This window comes from Spermophilus citellus, assembly GCF_964194105.1.
Source record: "Spermophilus citellus genome assembly, chromosome: 16".
Lineage (NCBI taxonomy): Eukaryota > Metazoa > Chordata > Mammalia > Rodentia > Sciuridae > Spermophilus > Spermophilus citellus.
In genome coordinates this window covers 59,970,836-59,987,668 of record NC_138196.1, presented here as the reverse complement: position 1 = coordinate 59,987,668, position 16,833 = coordinate 59,970,836, and the positions used below count along the sequence as shown (strand labels likewise).

The 16,833-nt window shown below is 30.7% G+C and overlaps 1 protein-coding gene across 1 annotated transcript in view; it reads left to right on the top strand.

Moving 5' to 3' along the window:
- Positions 1-16,833, top strand: part of WDR17 (WD repeat domain 17) — a 94,196-nt gene that overhangs the window by 37,044 nt on the left and 40,319 nt on the right. The window contains exons 3-7 of the mRNA XM_081269434.1: positions 114-297; positions 3,580-3,810; positions 9,648-9,899; positions 12,199-12,321; positions 14,968-15,152. Coding sequence (XP_081125560.1) covers positions 114-297; positions 3,580-3,810; positions 9,648-9,899; positions 12,199-12,321; positions 14,968-15,152 — 975 coding nt within the window. The remainder of the gene's footprint in view (positions 1-113; positions 298-3,579; positions 3,811-9,647; positions 9,900-12,198; positions 12,322-14,967; positions 15,153-16,833) is intronic.

The following is a 16,833-nucleotide window of genomic DNA, read 5'->3' as shown; positions in this document are numbered from 1 at the left end:
TTACTAGGTGAAATAATTTTCATGTATGTAGCTTTTGTTTATATAACATGATTATTAATGGATAATGCATTATTTTTAAAAAGTACTAAAATGTTTTATTTATTTTGTTTTAGTTGGATCACCGTTATAATGAATTCAAACTTTATGCAATTATGTCTGAACATAAAAAAACAATTACAGCAATCTCTTGGTGTCCACATAATCCTGATCTGTTTGCAAGTGGCAGTACTGATAATTTAGTGATCATTTGGAATGTTGCAGAACAGAAAGTCATTGCTAAACTCGACAATACAAAAGGTACATTTATTATTGAAATTTATCTTATTGGATAAAACCTTTTATTTCAACAAGCACAATGAGTTTTATTAATTTAGGTTTTTAAAATTGTGTTTTAAAATTTCTAATAGTAACTGATATAAGAAATATATTTCACATGTTTGTACATGTGTGCAAAACTTGAAATAAAATTTCATGAAATAATTATACTTGGAACATAAGATAAAAACTTAGTACCAAATCATTTTATTAATTTTTAAATATAAAACTTTCAAAACTAATATGAAAACAATAATTAGAAAAGATATTCTTAATGGGACAAGTAAAAAGCCTTGCCTATTTACTAGTGTATTTAATTTATTTCCTCCTAATAATGCAGACAATATTCTGAATGTATTTAATGTATTGTTTAACTGTTTTCATGCCTTTATGTGTAATTCAGTCAAGGTAGAAAGTCCTAGTTCAAACAACAAATAGATTGTTGTGAATTTGGATAATGTCATATTCTTTCTAATTATCATTTGGAACTCCTATTTAATCTTAACCCATAATGATGATAATTGTCATAATAGTAAATGTCGTAATAATGTACTCTTTCTGAGCACCAAGCATATAGCTCACTTGATTATGATTTTGTAAGGTAATGCTGGATATGTTTTCTATATTAAGCTTTTTCTCTGCAATTAATGAAAATAAAGTAGATAAGTGAGATATGACAATTTTACTAACTTTATTTTATTCAAAATTTCTTTATAGTGGGTATGTAGCAATGATATTAGGAATTCGTAGGCAATTAAAATTTTGCTTCCATAATAAGAATAATGCCTTTTAAAACCTTTAGATATATTTAATATACTTGTTAGGTTGCTTTTCTTGTCTTTTCAAATTTAGGTAATTAAATATGCTGAAAATTATCAGTTAAAAGATATCAATTTTGTTTTTCAGTCATCATCTTAAAATTATTTACCAAATGAGGTTGATTTTCATTTATTAAAAATGTGCATTTAATTCCCAAATTCACATAACCTGTTTTTTTTTAAATTTTCAAATTCTCCTTTAAGTTTTTTAAAATTTTACATGAAATAAACTAAAATGTTGCATATCATTATTTCCATTAAGTTGTAACCCCAAATCTACATCAGCCTATAATTGCAAAAAAACATTTTTCTAAATATTATACAAAAGTACAGATTAGACAACCTGTAATTGTATTATCACCTAGTTTAGCTAATGGTTTATCATGTCATCATACACATTATATCCTTTTATGAGGGAAAGAATTTTTTTAAATTCATCAGTTGAGTGTATCATAATTTCCTTTGCCACCCGATATATAATTAAACAAGATTTTCAATTAACAGTGGTAGAATAATAAATTATTGTAGTAGCAATTTTGGTAAATAATTGCTTTCTTTGGAAAATTCAAAGATTAGTAATAACTTTCCCATGTTATTTACAATTACCTTCTTATTTGAAGACTGAAAGCTTAATATTGTATTTAGAAAAAATATGAACATTTTTAGTCATTTTCATTTTAAATATCCCCTTTTGAATGTCTTAAGACACCATTTTTTTTTTTTTTAGAATTCAGGTTAAGCAAAATAGAAATTTGCATTAATTCAGCTTTTTAACCTCTACATGTAGTACTTGACCTTGATCTTTCCTCAGTAGTTTTCACTTCATTTTTCTTTTTCCTAGTAAACAACAGGTTTAAAGAAAAATGAGTATTAGTTTGTCCAATTGTTAAAATGTTAAAATTGTCACCAGTTTTAAAAATGTCACATGTTGAGTGCCAAAGGAAAATATTAATTTTTACTTATCTCAGAATATTGTTGGGAGAAGTAAATGTTGGTATTTGTAAAACTCTTAAAAGTATTTGTACACAGTAAGTCACCACATAAGTATTTTCATCTATTATTATTATTATTATTATTTGAAATTGTTTCTGGTTCCTTCACTTCCCTAGCTGTCATTCTTTAATATACATTCAGCAGCCAGTCTTCTACAATTATTCTGTGGTGATTTGTTTCTTACAAAGTAATTTGTCCCTTATTGGGGAAATTCTGCTTCTGTTAATACATCCTAAAGCCACACCAAGTTTTTTTATTGGCCTTGGACATGTACTCAATTCTTTCATTCACTCATCAGATATTTATAGAGTTCTTAATATGTGTCAGGCCCTGAACCAGGCTTTAGGCTTCTAGTTTTTGCCTCTTGGAGCACACAGACTCTTGATACAAACTGAACTTACTATAAACCAACAACTTTCAACACTGTGTTTTTATTCATATCATGTTCTCTTCCTAATAAATACTGCTCACTCCAATATATTTGAACTTGACCTCTATTTGAAGATATAATTCATATCCAGATTCTTTTTATGATAATAGACCAGTGATTCTCAAAAAGTTTTCTGCATATCAAAATCATTTAGAGAAACTTGATAAAAAATAGATTCCTAGGGCCTAACTCCACATGACCTGATATATTATATTCAATTTTATGATTCTGATAGTCAATCTATCTGTGCTGGGAGAGTTCATAATTTCTCTATTGAGTCATGCATTTCCCAAACACCTTCTTTATATATAGTTTTATTTGGTCACAATAATAGTAGGAACATTAACAATTAACTTTTGTATTTTATTTATGATATAAAAGGTAATTTTACATACATTATTATATTTTCTTAACATTCATGTGAAATAAGTAGTCAATTTTATTATTATTTCCATTTTATAGATGAGGTAACAAAAGTTTAGAGAAAGTAATTTCTTTAGCTTATCTGAGGCAAAGCTAGAATTTGAATCTAAATTCAATATAGACTGTAGAATTGTTTGTTATTATTAAATCTTTATAGTAGCATTGATCTCTTTATGCATTTATCTCATTCTCCTCAATTTATACTTCAGAACTTTTACTTTATTTCATACTGCATTGTATATCTAGGATGTCTAGAAATCTTAGATACACATAATAAGTATTTGTTGCTTTAATATATAGTGTACTAAATTAAGGAACTGTATAAATTTCTTTGAGTACATGAAACATGACAATTTTATTAATATTTGAACCAAAGTAGGTATTTTTCCTTTCATTCTGAAAGTTTCTACATATAGTCTCTGTAGTTTGGGGGATTAGTTTATATATCCTATTCAAAAATAAGAAAGTAATGTATTTTTAAAATAATGAACATACTTTTGAATTTTTATTAGTTTTAAAAATGTACAGTACAAGGAATATTTAATGGTACAATCTTGTGCTATATCTTTCTATTAAGTATCTTTGTTTAATTTATTCCAGGAGTGCCTGCCTCTCTTAGCTGGTGCTGGAATGCAGATGATGCTGTAGCATTTGTTTCCCACAGAGGCCCACTATTCATTTGGACCATATCAGGACCAGATAGTGGAGTGACTGTACACAAGGAAGCTCATAGCTTCTTGTCTGATATCTGTATTTTCAGATGGCATACACAAAAAAAGGGGAAAGTTGTGTTTGGTCATATTGATGGAAGTCTATCAGTTTTTCAGCCAGGTAAGAATTTAATGAGTCTAGTTTCTTAATTATATATTTTATAGAAGATATGCTTTCTTATTTACATGCATGTATTAGTTTGCTTCCCATTACTATAACAAGTATCTGAGACAAATAAGCTTAAAAAGAAGAAAGGTGTATTTTGGCTCACAGTTTTAAAAGTTTCAGTTTATGACCAAATGACTCCATTGCTTGGTGACATAGTATATCCTAGTGGGAGCATCTGGAAACAAAAAGAGGGAAGTGTGATGTCCCACAAATATGTTTGTGAGTATGACTCATTGACCTTTTAGCTTCGCACAATGCCCCTCCTTCTAAAGGTTCCATTACCTCCTCATAATGCCATGGGTTGGGGGCCAAACCTTTAACACTCTATATATTATATAATATATAGAGTGAACAGTAACAAAATTTTAATTTTAAAATATTATTTCTGAAAATATTATTTAAAATTGGGCTGACTCCAAATAGTCATTGAAGTAAATTTTATTTGTAGGCATTGTAATTTCACTTGATTGTAAAAGTCTTGTTTTGAATTTATCCAAATCAGTCATTTTTCCCCATATTTATAATTTTTAAGTCAATTCTTTATTTCTGACTAAGAAACTAACATGAACTAAATGAAACTAAATGAACAAGAACATGTTGCTGAAAGATATGACGATTTACTAAAACCCTCCAAAATATTTTCTCACCTGCTGATAAACATGTTGGTTCCATGGTTCCTTAAAAATGGATTTAAACCTATCATAAAAACACATAGTAACTCTTTGAACCCCTAGTTAATTAATTTAGCTGAATGAAAGGACTTGAGAAATTAGTTTTTATTCATTTTAAAAATTTAGGCAGTAACAAAAAGTATGATCTTAAAAATTACCTGAATTGCTCTATCCTCTAGATAAGCATTGTTAACTTTTTGGAAAAACTATTTTTAGCCTTCTATCATCTCTGTTTCTGTATGTGACTATTGGATAGCTAGATAGATAAAAGAACTTTTTCAGGAAGCAATAATTACTTTTATAAAACATTACATTTCAAATTATCTGAAATTAATAGAAAAAGAAATTAAAATTGAACAGAAGGAATTGTGAAACTTTAAATAAATCTTTCTTTAGTAAATAACCTTTTTTAATTTAAGAAAGGATTATATAAAATATTGGTAAACTGAAGCCATTATATCTTAGTACAATTTAAACAGAATCTAAAATAGATACAAATATTTTTCTTTACCAATTTCCCCCTCTGTTCTTTGTACACACCCTCTGTTCTTTCTAGTTAAACGAATTGAACATAGGGACCATTTCATGTACTTGGTAGATTAGGTTGAGGAGAGTTCAGTGGCTATTGCTTCATTTAAATTTTTGTCTTGAATACCTGAATCATCACTTCCTCACTATATCTTCTACATTGGGAGCAAAGTCTGTTGTAGAGTTGGTCATTAAGGCTCACAGTTAAATAAAGCAAGAAAACTAACATACTTTCTCTACTTTGACCTTGTGAAGATCACTTTTCTCTCCTATGCTCACTCTTCTGAGAATTTTAGGAGGTAATATATGTACAGCCAAATGGCTGTATGCTGTGTGGTTTCTCCTTTTACCTCTCTGCTTTCTGAGTTATTTAACCAGATCTCATTAAGGATATTACCCAATTTAGCTTCTGGTGTCTTTAACCCAGAGATTTCATCAGTATGGTGACACTTTTTTCTCAAGGAATCTCAATGCTGCCTAAGATCTGAAGAGGATTATGAACAGTGTTTTGTTTTGTTTGTTTTTTTTGGGGGGGATGTCTAAAATGCTGTCTCTGTTTTTCTTATATTTTGTGATTTGTCGTTATAGCCATCTCCTTTTTCATTGACTAAGGCTTTATTTTTTCTTATATTATTATTATTAGGCATCTTTGAAGGTATGAAAATCATAGATACTGAGACATTATTTTATATATCTAAGACATAAAACATTGAGACATCATATGCTTATTTTCACATAAGAAATGAGTGAAGAGTGAAGAGATCCCTCGTTTTTCTCTGACCTAGATTTATATCAGGATAGAAAGTAAAATATTTGAGCAGACTGATGTGGCTTCTTGAAGAGGTCACTGTTTTCCAATTTGTGCATCTGTACCTAAGTCATCAGGGTTGTTTTTCTTCATCTACCCATATGTTAACGTATTAGGGCTGATGTAAAAAAAAAAAAAAAAAGTACCCAACTGAGTGGCTTAGAACAAGAAAAACTTAAGTATGAAAATGTGGTGTTATAGGACCATGCTTGCCTGATGATAAGGAGAATCTATTTTAGGCCTCTGAAAGCTTCTGATAGTTCCTGGACTGTTGGCAACCTGACACCCATCTACACATGGAATCTTCCATTGTTTGCTAATATGTGTTTGTGTTCACATTTTCTTTTTTTACAAAGATGCAATCATCCTAAGGTCCTCCTCTTTACTTGGCCATTTGCAAAAAACCTATTTACAAAAATTTACAGGTATTAGAGTTAGGATTTCAACAATTTCATTTAGGGAGAGGGAATAAAAATTTGAACGCATACAGACCTTTTTTTTTTGTAGTTATAGATGGACAACTACATATTTTTATTTATTTTTTGTTTTATTTATTTGTTTGTTTTGATACAAGGGATTGAACCCAGAGGCACTTAACCATTCAGCCACATCTCCAGTCCTTTTTTTTTAATGTTTTATTAGAGACAGGGTCTCACTGAGTTGCTTAGGGCCTTGCTAAGTTGCTGATTCTGACTTTGAACTCGCAATCCTCCTGCCTCAGCCTACTGAGTCACTGGGATTACAGGCCTGTGCACTGTGCCCAGCCCTGTTTATTTTTTATGAGGTGCTGAGGACCCAACCCAGTGCCTCACAAGTGCTAGGCAAGTGCTCTGCCTAGCAGAGCTAAAGCCCCAGCAGTCTTTTTTTTTCTTTTAATTTTTTTAGTTATACATGGACACAATATTTATTTTGTTTATTGAGTTTTATATGGTGCTGAAGATCGAACCCAGTGCCTCACATGTGCAAGGCAAGTGCTCTGCCACTGAGCCACAACCTCAGCACCCCCACAGACTTCTTAACTTTATTTATTCTGTAGGATTTATTTAGCATAAAAATACATAAAACATTAACAAAAGATAAATCCTACTAGGTATTTTCCTTTTGTGTAGACATTGAGTTAATAGATCATGGGGAAGCTCTACCTTTTAATTCTGTCATTGAATTCTGGATTGTGACTTTGGAATTGTTAGCATTAATAGTTGTAAGGTTTTGTTAGGCTTCTTATTTTTATGAGACGTTGTCAACTATACCTTCTAAATGACTTTATGGCATCATAGATGATTCCCATTTTACAATATAGGATTTCTGTCTTCTAGGTTATTTCAGGAAGTTATGATCTCAAGCTCTCTGTTGTCTGAAATTTCTATTAGAAAAATATTTATGGCCTATTGTTCAATATAAAATGCATTTCATCTATCATTTTAAATATTTCACTTCTAAACTGTGTTTTGTATGTTTGTATATTTATGTGTACATTGGGGATAAGGGACTTGTTAGGAAATCCAGATGGACTCTAAGCCTTCTGTTCCCTTTCAGCCTAGAAAGCACCATTTTATTCTGATTTATATATAGTATTTTCATGTAAAAATTCTCTTAAAAAGTATTGTAGGAGTGATGGGGTTGTGGCTCAGTTGTAGCATGCTTGCCTAGCATGTGTGAGGCACTGGGTTTGATTCTCAGCACTGTTATGCTCGAATTCGGGACCCCCAAAAGACCACCAGAAACCAAGATCGATGTAAACAGCAAAGAAGTGTTTATTGCGAGCTAACTCAGTCCTCTGCACACACACAGCAACTGGTGACACTGAGAGGCCCCGAGCCCAGGGTTTGCAGCAGTTTTATATATTCTTTGGAGAAGCAGGGACTTCACATACATCATAGCATCTCTTAGCAAATCATCACACACCTCGGGAAAATCAAATAACAACTCTAAAACATGATTAGCACATTCACTGCCGGGAACAAGTTGGGTAAGGGTGTTTGGTCATACAAAAGGGGTATTCATTTGAACTGATTGGTTTAAGCCAAGAGGGGTGTACGTGCTGAACTACGTGGTTTCCCAACATGTTATCAACCACCATAAACTACTGGGAGGGTCATCTGGCATCCCAGGTATTTCCCTGTCTTATGCTGATTGGTGGCTGCTAGGGGGTTACTATGGGTCTCCACCTAGCCTGACTGAGTCAGGGACACCTGGTGCAGCAGATCTCTCCTGTTATTTGTAGATAAACTGCTTAGCAGGGGGGAATGTGCCTAGGAGTGCTCTGTGGGTTTTTCCAAGGACAAAGGTGATGTCCCTTCCTTGGACAGGCTTTGCTCTGAGGTAGAGGCTGGTTTTTCAAGCACCACATACAAATAAATAAAATAAAGGTCTATCAATAACTAAAAAATATTTTTAAAAAAGGAGTATTAGAGGGCAGAAAAAGTTATAAACTTTTTTAGTTAATTCAAATTGTGTTTTTAGACCAAGTTCAGCAAAGAACTTCCTTTTTTAACATTCACTGTAGAGTGTCTAATTGGTCATTCATTTACTATTTCATGAATATGCATTAATAAGATTTACATGTTTTTAATTTTAGAAATGTTGTTAATGACATTATCCCTGTGTAACACTGTCTACCTTTTTAAAGCACACAGAAGATATTTCTGATCCCAAATGTAGGAAAAATTGTGCTTCTCCTAAGTATATTTTTTGTTTATTCTTTTTGTTTTTATCCTAGAGACATTGTGAATTGTACAGCCTTTCATGATAATTTCCTCTTTGCTTTATCCACCTTATCTCAAAATCAAAATTTTGACAGCTATATGACTATATTATCCTTATTTTTAATCCAAATTTTTCCTTGCTTTCATTTTAAATTTTTCTGTAGAAATTGTCAAAATTATCTTCTTATTGATTTATTCATATCATATGCTTCTGTCCTTATCTAACAAGACAAATTACCTGATTTTGCATAATAAAATAGAGTATTAACATGATAACATAAAAGTAAAACAATTACCTGCTGTTCCCATGACTGCCTGCAAAATTTTATAGATTTATTTCTGTTTTACAATAAAAATACCAGCCTACCAGATAGAAAATGAAATAGGGAATATAATCCACTGTGATTTTGACTATAGGATAGGACTTTGAAGCAACCCAATTTAGATGTTATAGGATTAAACTGCAAATTCTCCCATTTTGTGTTGCTGTCATTTGATTGTTTTATATGCTAGAATATTTTTAATAAATCATAAATATTGACTGACAAGAAAGCCACAAATTTACTTAAGAAAGGGTAAAGCTTTGATTAATAAGTTTTTTTTAAAACACTCTCTACTTTGTAATAATTAACTATATTAATATGCATCACTCTTTATTATAGCAATTATCATCATCATCCTCTCATTCTCAAGGTCTGTGCTTTTAATCACTGTTTGATATTCTTCATTTCTATAAGGACTTTCCTATTCCTTTGTAGTATTAATTAGGTGAAATTTTTGTTGAAAAGATTAAGTACATTATTTACCTATGTCTTTTTCTTATAGCTTTTCATTCACAAATAGAAACATTTAAGGCACTAGAGATTTCCAAAGCAAAGCAGTTCAGTCTGACCTTCATTATTTGGACAAACTAATTCCCCTGCATTTATATGTGAATTATATCTTCTGCATAAAAATGCCAGATTGCATTCTCAGGCCTCCCCTAGATTGGTGGTACACAAGGAGAAAATTAACATGATTTAAATTATTGACCTTCTTGTGACTCTTTGAGAAATAATTTTCTTTATATTTTAATAGGTAATAAAAATCAGAAACATGTTTTGAGACCTGAATCTCTTGAAGGAACAGATGAAGAGGATCCAATTACAGCCCTGGAATGGGACCCACTCTCTACTGATTATCTTCTTGTGGCTAATTTGCATTATGGAATTCGCCTAGTAGATTCTGAATCACTTTATTGCATAACAACATTTAATTTTCCAAGTGTAGCAGCTTCTATACAGTGCTTAGCCTGGGTTCCCAGTGCTCCTGGCATGTTTATAACTGGAGGTATACTCATCCCTACTCCTCAAAATGTTATTTATGTATACATTCTTTAATTGAATAAGGGAAATTATAGTTAATTTAGTAGTTAATTTGTGTAAGACTTGTTAATTTCTCAAATATTTTCTTTAAATATAGTAAATGCTGAATTTACTTTTAATTTGTATGGTTATGTCATTTATATAATTACAAATAAAAATAAAATTAAGACCCAGTGTTCTAAGTATATGGAAATACAGTGTGATATATTATGTATGGGCACACATCTGTATCTGTGTTTATGTGTGTACAGAAGACAAAGTTTAACTTCAGGAATGGCAGGATGACCAGAAAAACAGTTTGCCTAGATAGGAGTTCCATTAGCCTCACTAATAATTTTGATAGCTCCTGACCAGATTCGCTTCAGCAGACCCAAAGGTTTTCAACCCAAATTGAAAATGGTTCAGAGAAAGAGGCCTCTGAAGAAATAGTACTTTCAGCTACTGTATAAATGTTTCTTATATTTGCTTAGTACAAAATAAATAAGATTTTTATCACCTCAACATTTTTTAAGAAATTCTTTACTTCTTTAGTGAAAGAATTCCCCACGCAAAGACACTTCGCCGGGAGAATTCCAATTTTATTGCAAAAAGCTGTGTGCTTATGTAGAACTAAAGGGGAGATGGTAGGGCTTAGATAAATGGCAGGCCGCCCGTCTATTGGCAAGTTCTTCCAGATATCAGCTCCCGCGCCAGGAATTAGCTCTCATTGGGGCTAAGGTTCCCCGCCAGCGAGGTTTGAAATTGACGCTGGCGGGAGAGTTCACAAGGGCAGGAACTTTTCGCGCCACTGCAGAAAAGAAGAAGGTAGGAAGAAAAGGTCCTTAGACGCCATGTTGGGGTTTTTTCTCTGGGGTGCGGCTGCCGTTTATACTTTTCCCAACATTTAGTACTTAATTTCCACATAGAAGTAGATGGAAGTAGATGTATGGATACACACACACACACACACACACACACACACACACACACACATATCCTGTCATTTCACAGGAGTTAATGAATAAAAGCATGTATCTATTGTTGTTATTTATGAGATATTTCACCTATCATAACATTTTTCAGTTTTAAAGGATACAATTCATTGGTTTCTAGTACATTTACAAAGTTGTACAACCATTATGACTATCCAATTCCAGAACATTTCATGACTCCCAGCAAACCCTGTACCCATTAACAGCCATGTTCCATTACTCCTTCTCAATAGCCCCTAACATACCCATGGACATACATAAACTGATCATCTACTTTCTATCTCTGTGGATTTGCCTACTCTGGACAATTAATATAAATGAAATCATTCCATTTGTGACCTTTTTTTGTCATGTTTTACTCAACATAAATATTTGAAGTTTTATGCATATTGTGGCATGTATCTGTACTTCATTCATTTTTATGGCTCAATAATATTCCATTATGTGGATTTGCCAGATTTTTATTCATAGATACTTAGTGTTTCTATTTTATGCTTTTATGAAAAATATTGTCAAACATTTATGTATAAGTTTTAGTGTAGACATATATTTATAAATCTATTAAGTATATGCCTATGAGTGGAATAGCTGGGTCATATGGTAAATTCTGTTTGAAAGTTTGGGGAACTTTTCAGATTCTTTATCAAAGTTTCTATTAAGGTAGGATATTTGGAAGGAAGACTTTCTGTTGGTCTTCAAGTATATTTGAAAATCCTTATTGAGATGAACATGGACAATGGAGCGATTTACAAACATTTCAAAATAGGAAGGATTATATAATGGTTAAAAGTAAATAGTTTCGGGACTGGGGTTGTAGCTCAGTGGTAGAGCACTTGCCTTGCACGTGCGACACACTGGGTTCGATCCTCAGCACCACATAAAAATAAGTAAATAAAATAAAGGTATTGTGTCCGTCTACAACTAAAACAAAAAATTTTTAAAAAGTAAATAGTTTTCTGTAGCTAATAGTTTCCTAGAATAAGTGTATGTTAATGGAATGGTTTTGTGATAAAACTGTTATAATAATCTGTACCACGGGAAGCTGAAAAAGTAAGCAGAGTCTAACCCTATGAAAGGGTTTGTAGCAGGGGAAAAATAGCTCCAGATTTAAAAATTGAATAACATTTTTGTAGTTTCTTTGATTGCAATACCATACTATATTATTGTTCAAACCATGTCAATAATCAGTGCTAAAATTTTGCAAATGGAAGTTTTTGTTTTTATTTTTACATCTGGACATTTTAAATTTTGAACAAAATTTGTTAACACTTGGTTTTTTCATCATCTGACTAGATTCTCAAGTGGGTGTTTTACGCATTTGGAATGTTTCAAGAACAACACCTATTGATAATTTTAAATTAAAGAAAACGGGATTTCACTGCTTACATGTACTTAATTCTCCTCCAAGAAAAAAGTGTAAGTAAAAAATATTATCAAAATGTTAATATTTTAAATTATATTTCTTATTAAAGTGATGTGTAGTGATATAAATGTATCAAATAATAAATGCAACTGAGATGCAATTTCTTAGAAATATTCTCTACAGATTTATATATATATTCTCTACAGATATATACGTGTGTATATATAGATACAGTAAAGAAAATAAAGGAACTACCAAAGCCACAAGATAACTAATATTACTGACAATATATTTTTTCAATGAGTGTAAGATTCTTTTTTTTAAATTTTGTTTTTTTACTTTTTATTTTTACATGGTGCTGAGGATGGAACCCAGTGTCTCACATGTGCTAGGCTAGTGTTCTACCACTGAGCCACAACCCCAGCCCTAGGTTTACAATATTTGGAGCCAAAGTGCTGTTAATTGTATTCAAATAATCTTAAATTATCTCTGTGAGGAAGATGAAATAATGATAGTGGTAAAAAAAGTTAGAAATATCAAGAATAATGGGATAAAACAAAATTGGTTTGACTAGGAGAATTTGTTTTAAACATGACTCATTTACCATCTGTATAGTTTATAACAAAGATAAAATAACCTAAATATTCAAATTATGGAATCTAGAAAATATATTTCTTGTTTGAAGCCTGTTTTTCACTGGATTAGTATTTAGAACTGGGTATTCTATATACTATTCATTTATTTTCATATATTTTTTTTCTGATTATCATTCATTGCTTCTATAATTAAGAAAAATAATAAAGCACACTTAAGTTATAAATGACAAGATAGGGAACGTAGAGGAAGTTCAGAATTGGAATTTTTATTAAAGGTAAGAGAAAATAAATTGACTTCCTCTTAGGTCTGTCATGATTAAACTATACAAATGGTAATGTTTCCATTTGGCATGGATCATAAAAAACATGGAGGGGGGGAATTTGTGTTTGGAAAATCTACAGCTATTGATTCCTCCTTACTCAAGCCTTTTTACCTTTATAATATACTAATAATTAGTAGTGACTACTTAAAGTAATATTATTTTGGTATCTAATTTAGTTGACAGTGGTACATAAAGGAAAAATCTCTCTATTTGAATCCTTGGACTTTCCACAAATTTCAGCTTTTTTATGGAGTTCTAATATTTCTAGACTGGAAACTTGAGAGTCTAGAAATATCAGGACTGATAAGGTGACATACCCAAAGCTGGCATATCGTTTATATTTCATACATTTTTATGTCAGGATTTGTTACTTTGTTCAGTGGATGTGAATTTCCATATCACATAATGATTGAGATAGCTCAAATTCTTTTCATTGATATTTTTTTCTTATTCAAAAAGAAGTCTGTATCCATCAGACAAAAGTCAGAATATAAAATTAAGTCAATGTTGTTATTTTTGAGTATTGCCTTTTGGATGACCTATTGTTAGACATTTATGAAAATAAAATTTTAAAATATGGACATACTCACTGAATTCTAAAAGTAATAAATTATAAATTAATGTATAAATGTCATCAAGACCACTCATGATATCAAATAATAAAAATATTAGAAAAATAGTCATGGATCATATTAACTTTTAACTCAACTCTCAGAAATATTTTATCAAAACTATTGCTACCAAATGTCTCTTTTTTATTCATTGTTCAGTCTAATTTGGACTTCCTGTCACTCTCAGGTTCAGAGAAATGAGTATTGCCTATAATGAATATGATAAGGAAAACTTTATTGTAGTTCAATTAAAAAAGAAAGATCTGATAATTTATAGTGGCATCATTATTTTGGATTATGTTTGCAAGAAAATAGTCATACTCTTAAGAAAAATCTAGAAAGATAAAAATACAAAAAAATAACTGAACAAGGAGATATTTATATAATTGAAAATAAGAGAAACAGAAGTCAGAAAAATAAAAAAACTGAGGAAGAAAAAATAATAATTGAGGGCTAGGGATGTGGCTCAAGCGGTAGCGCGCTCACCTGGCATGCGTGCAGCCCGGGTTCAATCCTCAGCACCACATACAAACAAATATGTTGTGTCTGCCAAATACTAAAAAGTAAACATTAAAAAAATTCTCTCTCTCTCTCTCTCTCTCTCTCTCTCTAATAATAATAATAATAATTGAGATGCAAATGTAAGGCAGACACTCTTGTGACTCTTATTTTGAGTGCTGAATTATAAATAATCTCAAAAATAATTGTTTTTATTCACTTGGAATTTAGTGACAAAGAATTATTAGCTTTAAGAAGAAAAAATCAATACATGTAGAATGTGGAGGGGAGAATATTAAAATGCTATGTCAATATTTTAAAGGGAGATTATATTTAAAAATAATCATGCTGTGCATTAATTTATGGGGAGATAAGAAACCAAATATTCACAACAGATTGTGATTCCTTGCACATTAACTTTCATCCATTTCAGTCCATCTGCTCTCCTATACACCTTTTCAAAATAAAATCTAGTTCTATGCTTATATTTCCACATTTTCTGGATAATGTTGCCAAAGTGCTCATGTAGCAGAAATTGTGATTATTGATATAGATTCTGGATTTTAAAACAAAATGAAGCAATAAAGCATCTTTAAATTAAGACCGTGGTTTCATTATACTGGGAAGCTATTGACATAGATGCTTACTTTTTTATTCATCTTCTTTTTTAGTTTCAATCCAGTCTTCAAACAAAAATCATTATACATCCTCAACAAGTGAAGCAGTTCCACCCCCTAGTTTGACACAGAATCAAGCATTTTCTCTTCCTCCTGGTCATGCAGTGTGCTGTTTCTTAGATGGTGGAGTTGGTCTCTATGATATGGGAGCCAAGAAGTGGGATTTTCTTAGGGACTTGGTATGTCTATGATCCTTCCTTCTATTACACAAAACACTTAACTTTGCATAAATTTATCATGTTTACTTTTGCCTCTGTGTTGATATTCTTTAAAATTATTTTTGTAAGCAGTGATTTTTTAAGACTTTTTCTTAGTTGATTGAAACATTTGAAAATGCACAGAATAATGACAAAATTATTAAAATTATTTAAATGTTAATAAATAAACTTAAAAATATTAATGTCTGCTAACCATGTGTTTTATGTAGTGAAAAAATACAGAGCAGGAGCTTGAGATGTAGCTCAGTGGTAGAGTGTTTGCCTAGCATGAGTGAGGCTCTAAGTTCCAGCCCCTGCAAAACAAGAGAAAAAAAAAAAGTTAGAAGCAAAATAAGACATAGAATATTGCTTTAGGAGAAAAGAAATCAATCCCTGTCAGTTATTCCAAACCTTATTGTTTTCATTTCCTCTATGAATTGAGTAAAATTGGATTAGGTGTTTCATAAGACTTATTTCTATGAATAAATGATAATAACTCTTCTATAATTCTATGAATTCTGTTCTTATCATCATTAAGCCCTCATATAAGATGCAATACAGTCTCTTTGTGTTTTTACACTTTTGCATCCCCACTACCCAGTACAGTGCCTAGCACATAGTAAGACTTAAGTTTTGTTGACTGACTGAATGAAAACATGCAATAATAGATTTTATATTGTAATTCATTCATCAAGAATCATCTTCCTTCATCTCCCTTCATTATAAAAATAATCGTGTTACCACAGGTTTGAAATAGATTAATCTAGACACTTAAGAAACTTTGTTGTTAATTACTTTCCTGTGATCTTGCTTAGGAATAGACTCTAGACTCAAATTGAGCTTTTAATAAAAGAAGAACTAAATAAGATTGGATCATTTTAATACTGCTCCTTTCATTTTGTTCTCAAATTTAAAAATTAAATTAAAAAATTAAATTGAACTCTATCAAAAATATTTCTGAAACAATATGTAGCTTAGTTATTTTAAACTATTTCTTTTTTAGATGTTTATTTGAAAATGATTTAATTTTATTTTTACTTTAACTTTTTTTTAAACTCTTTCCCAGTTTGAAACTTTTTCTATACTTTAAATTACCATTTATTTTCAAACAAATTTATAACAGGGAAGAGAGAAAAATGTAACACCTTGAAATATATAAAATGTGCTTTAGTAGAAGAGAAATCATGCAATTGAATTTAATAAATTTTCTATTAAGTATATAGGTTTAAATGTTTCATATTTAAACATTTTATTTGAAAACCTATGTTAAATTTGAAAATCTAATTAATACTAAAAGTTTTTGTGTTATTCTAGTGGCTTTTCTCCTTTTAAAAATATCTTTCAGTCAAAAGAGGCTGTCATTTTTCTCCTTATAACATTCTTTTAACACTGCTACAAATTTGAAATTACTAGGAATATTACTAGAAGAAATATTTCCTCCAAAGATTCCAGTTTACATTATCCCATTATACATTATAAAAGACTATTTCCATAATAATGTTTATTTGTTTAAAACTACCAAAAAGAAAAAAGAAAAAAAAAAAGCTATGTTTTCCTCTTTATCCTTACTTTCCTTTTGGTTAGAAGAATACAGAAAAAATATTTCTATTTAATTTCTTCTAGGTGAATTTTCAGAATTTCAAAAATGGAATTTGAATGTGTA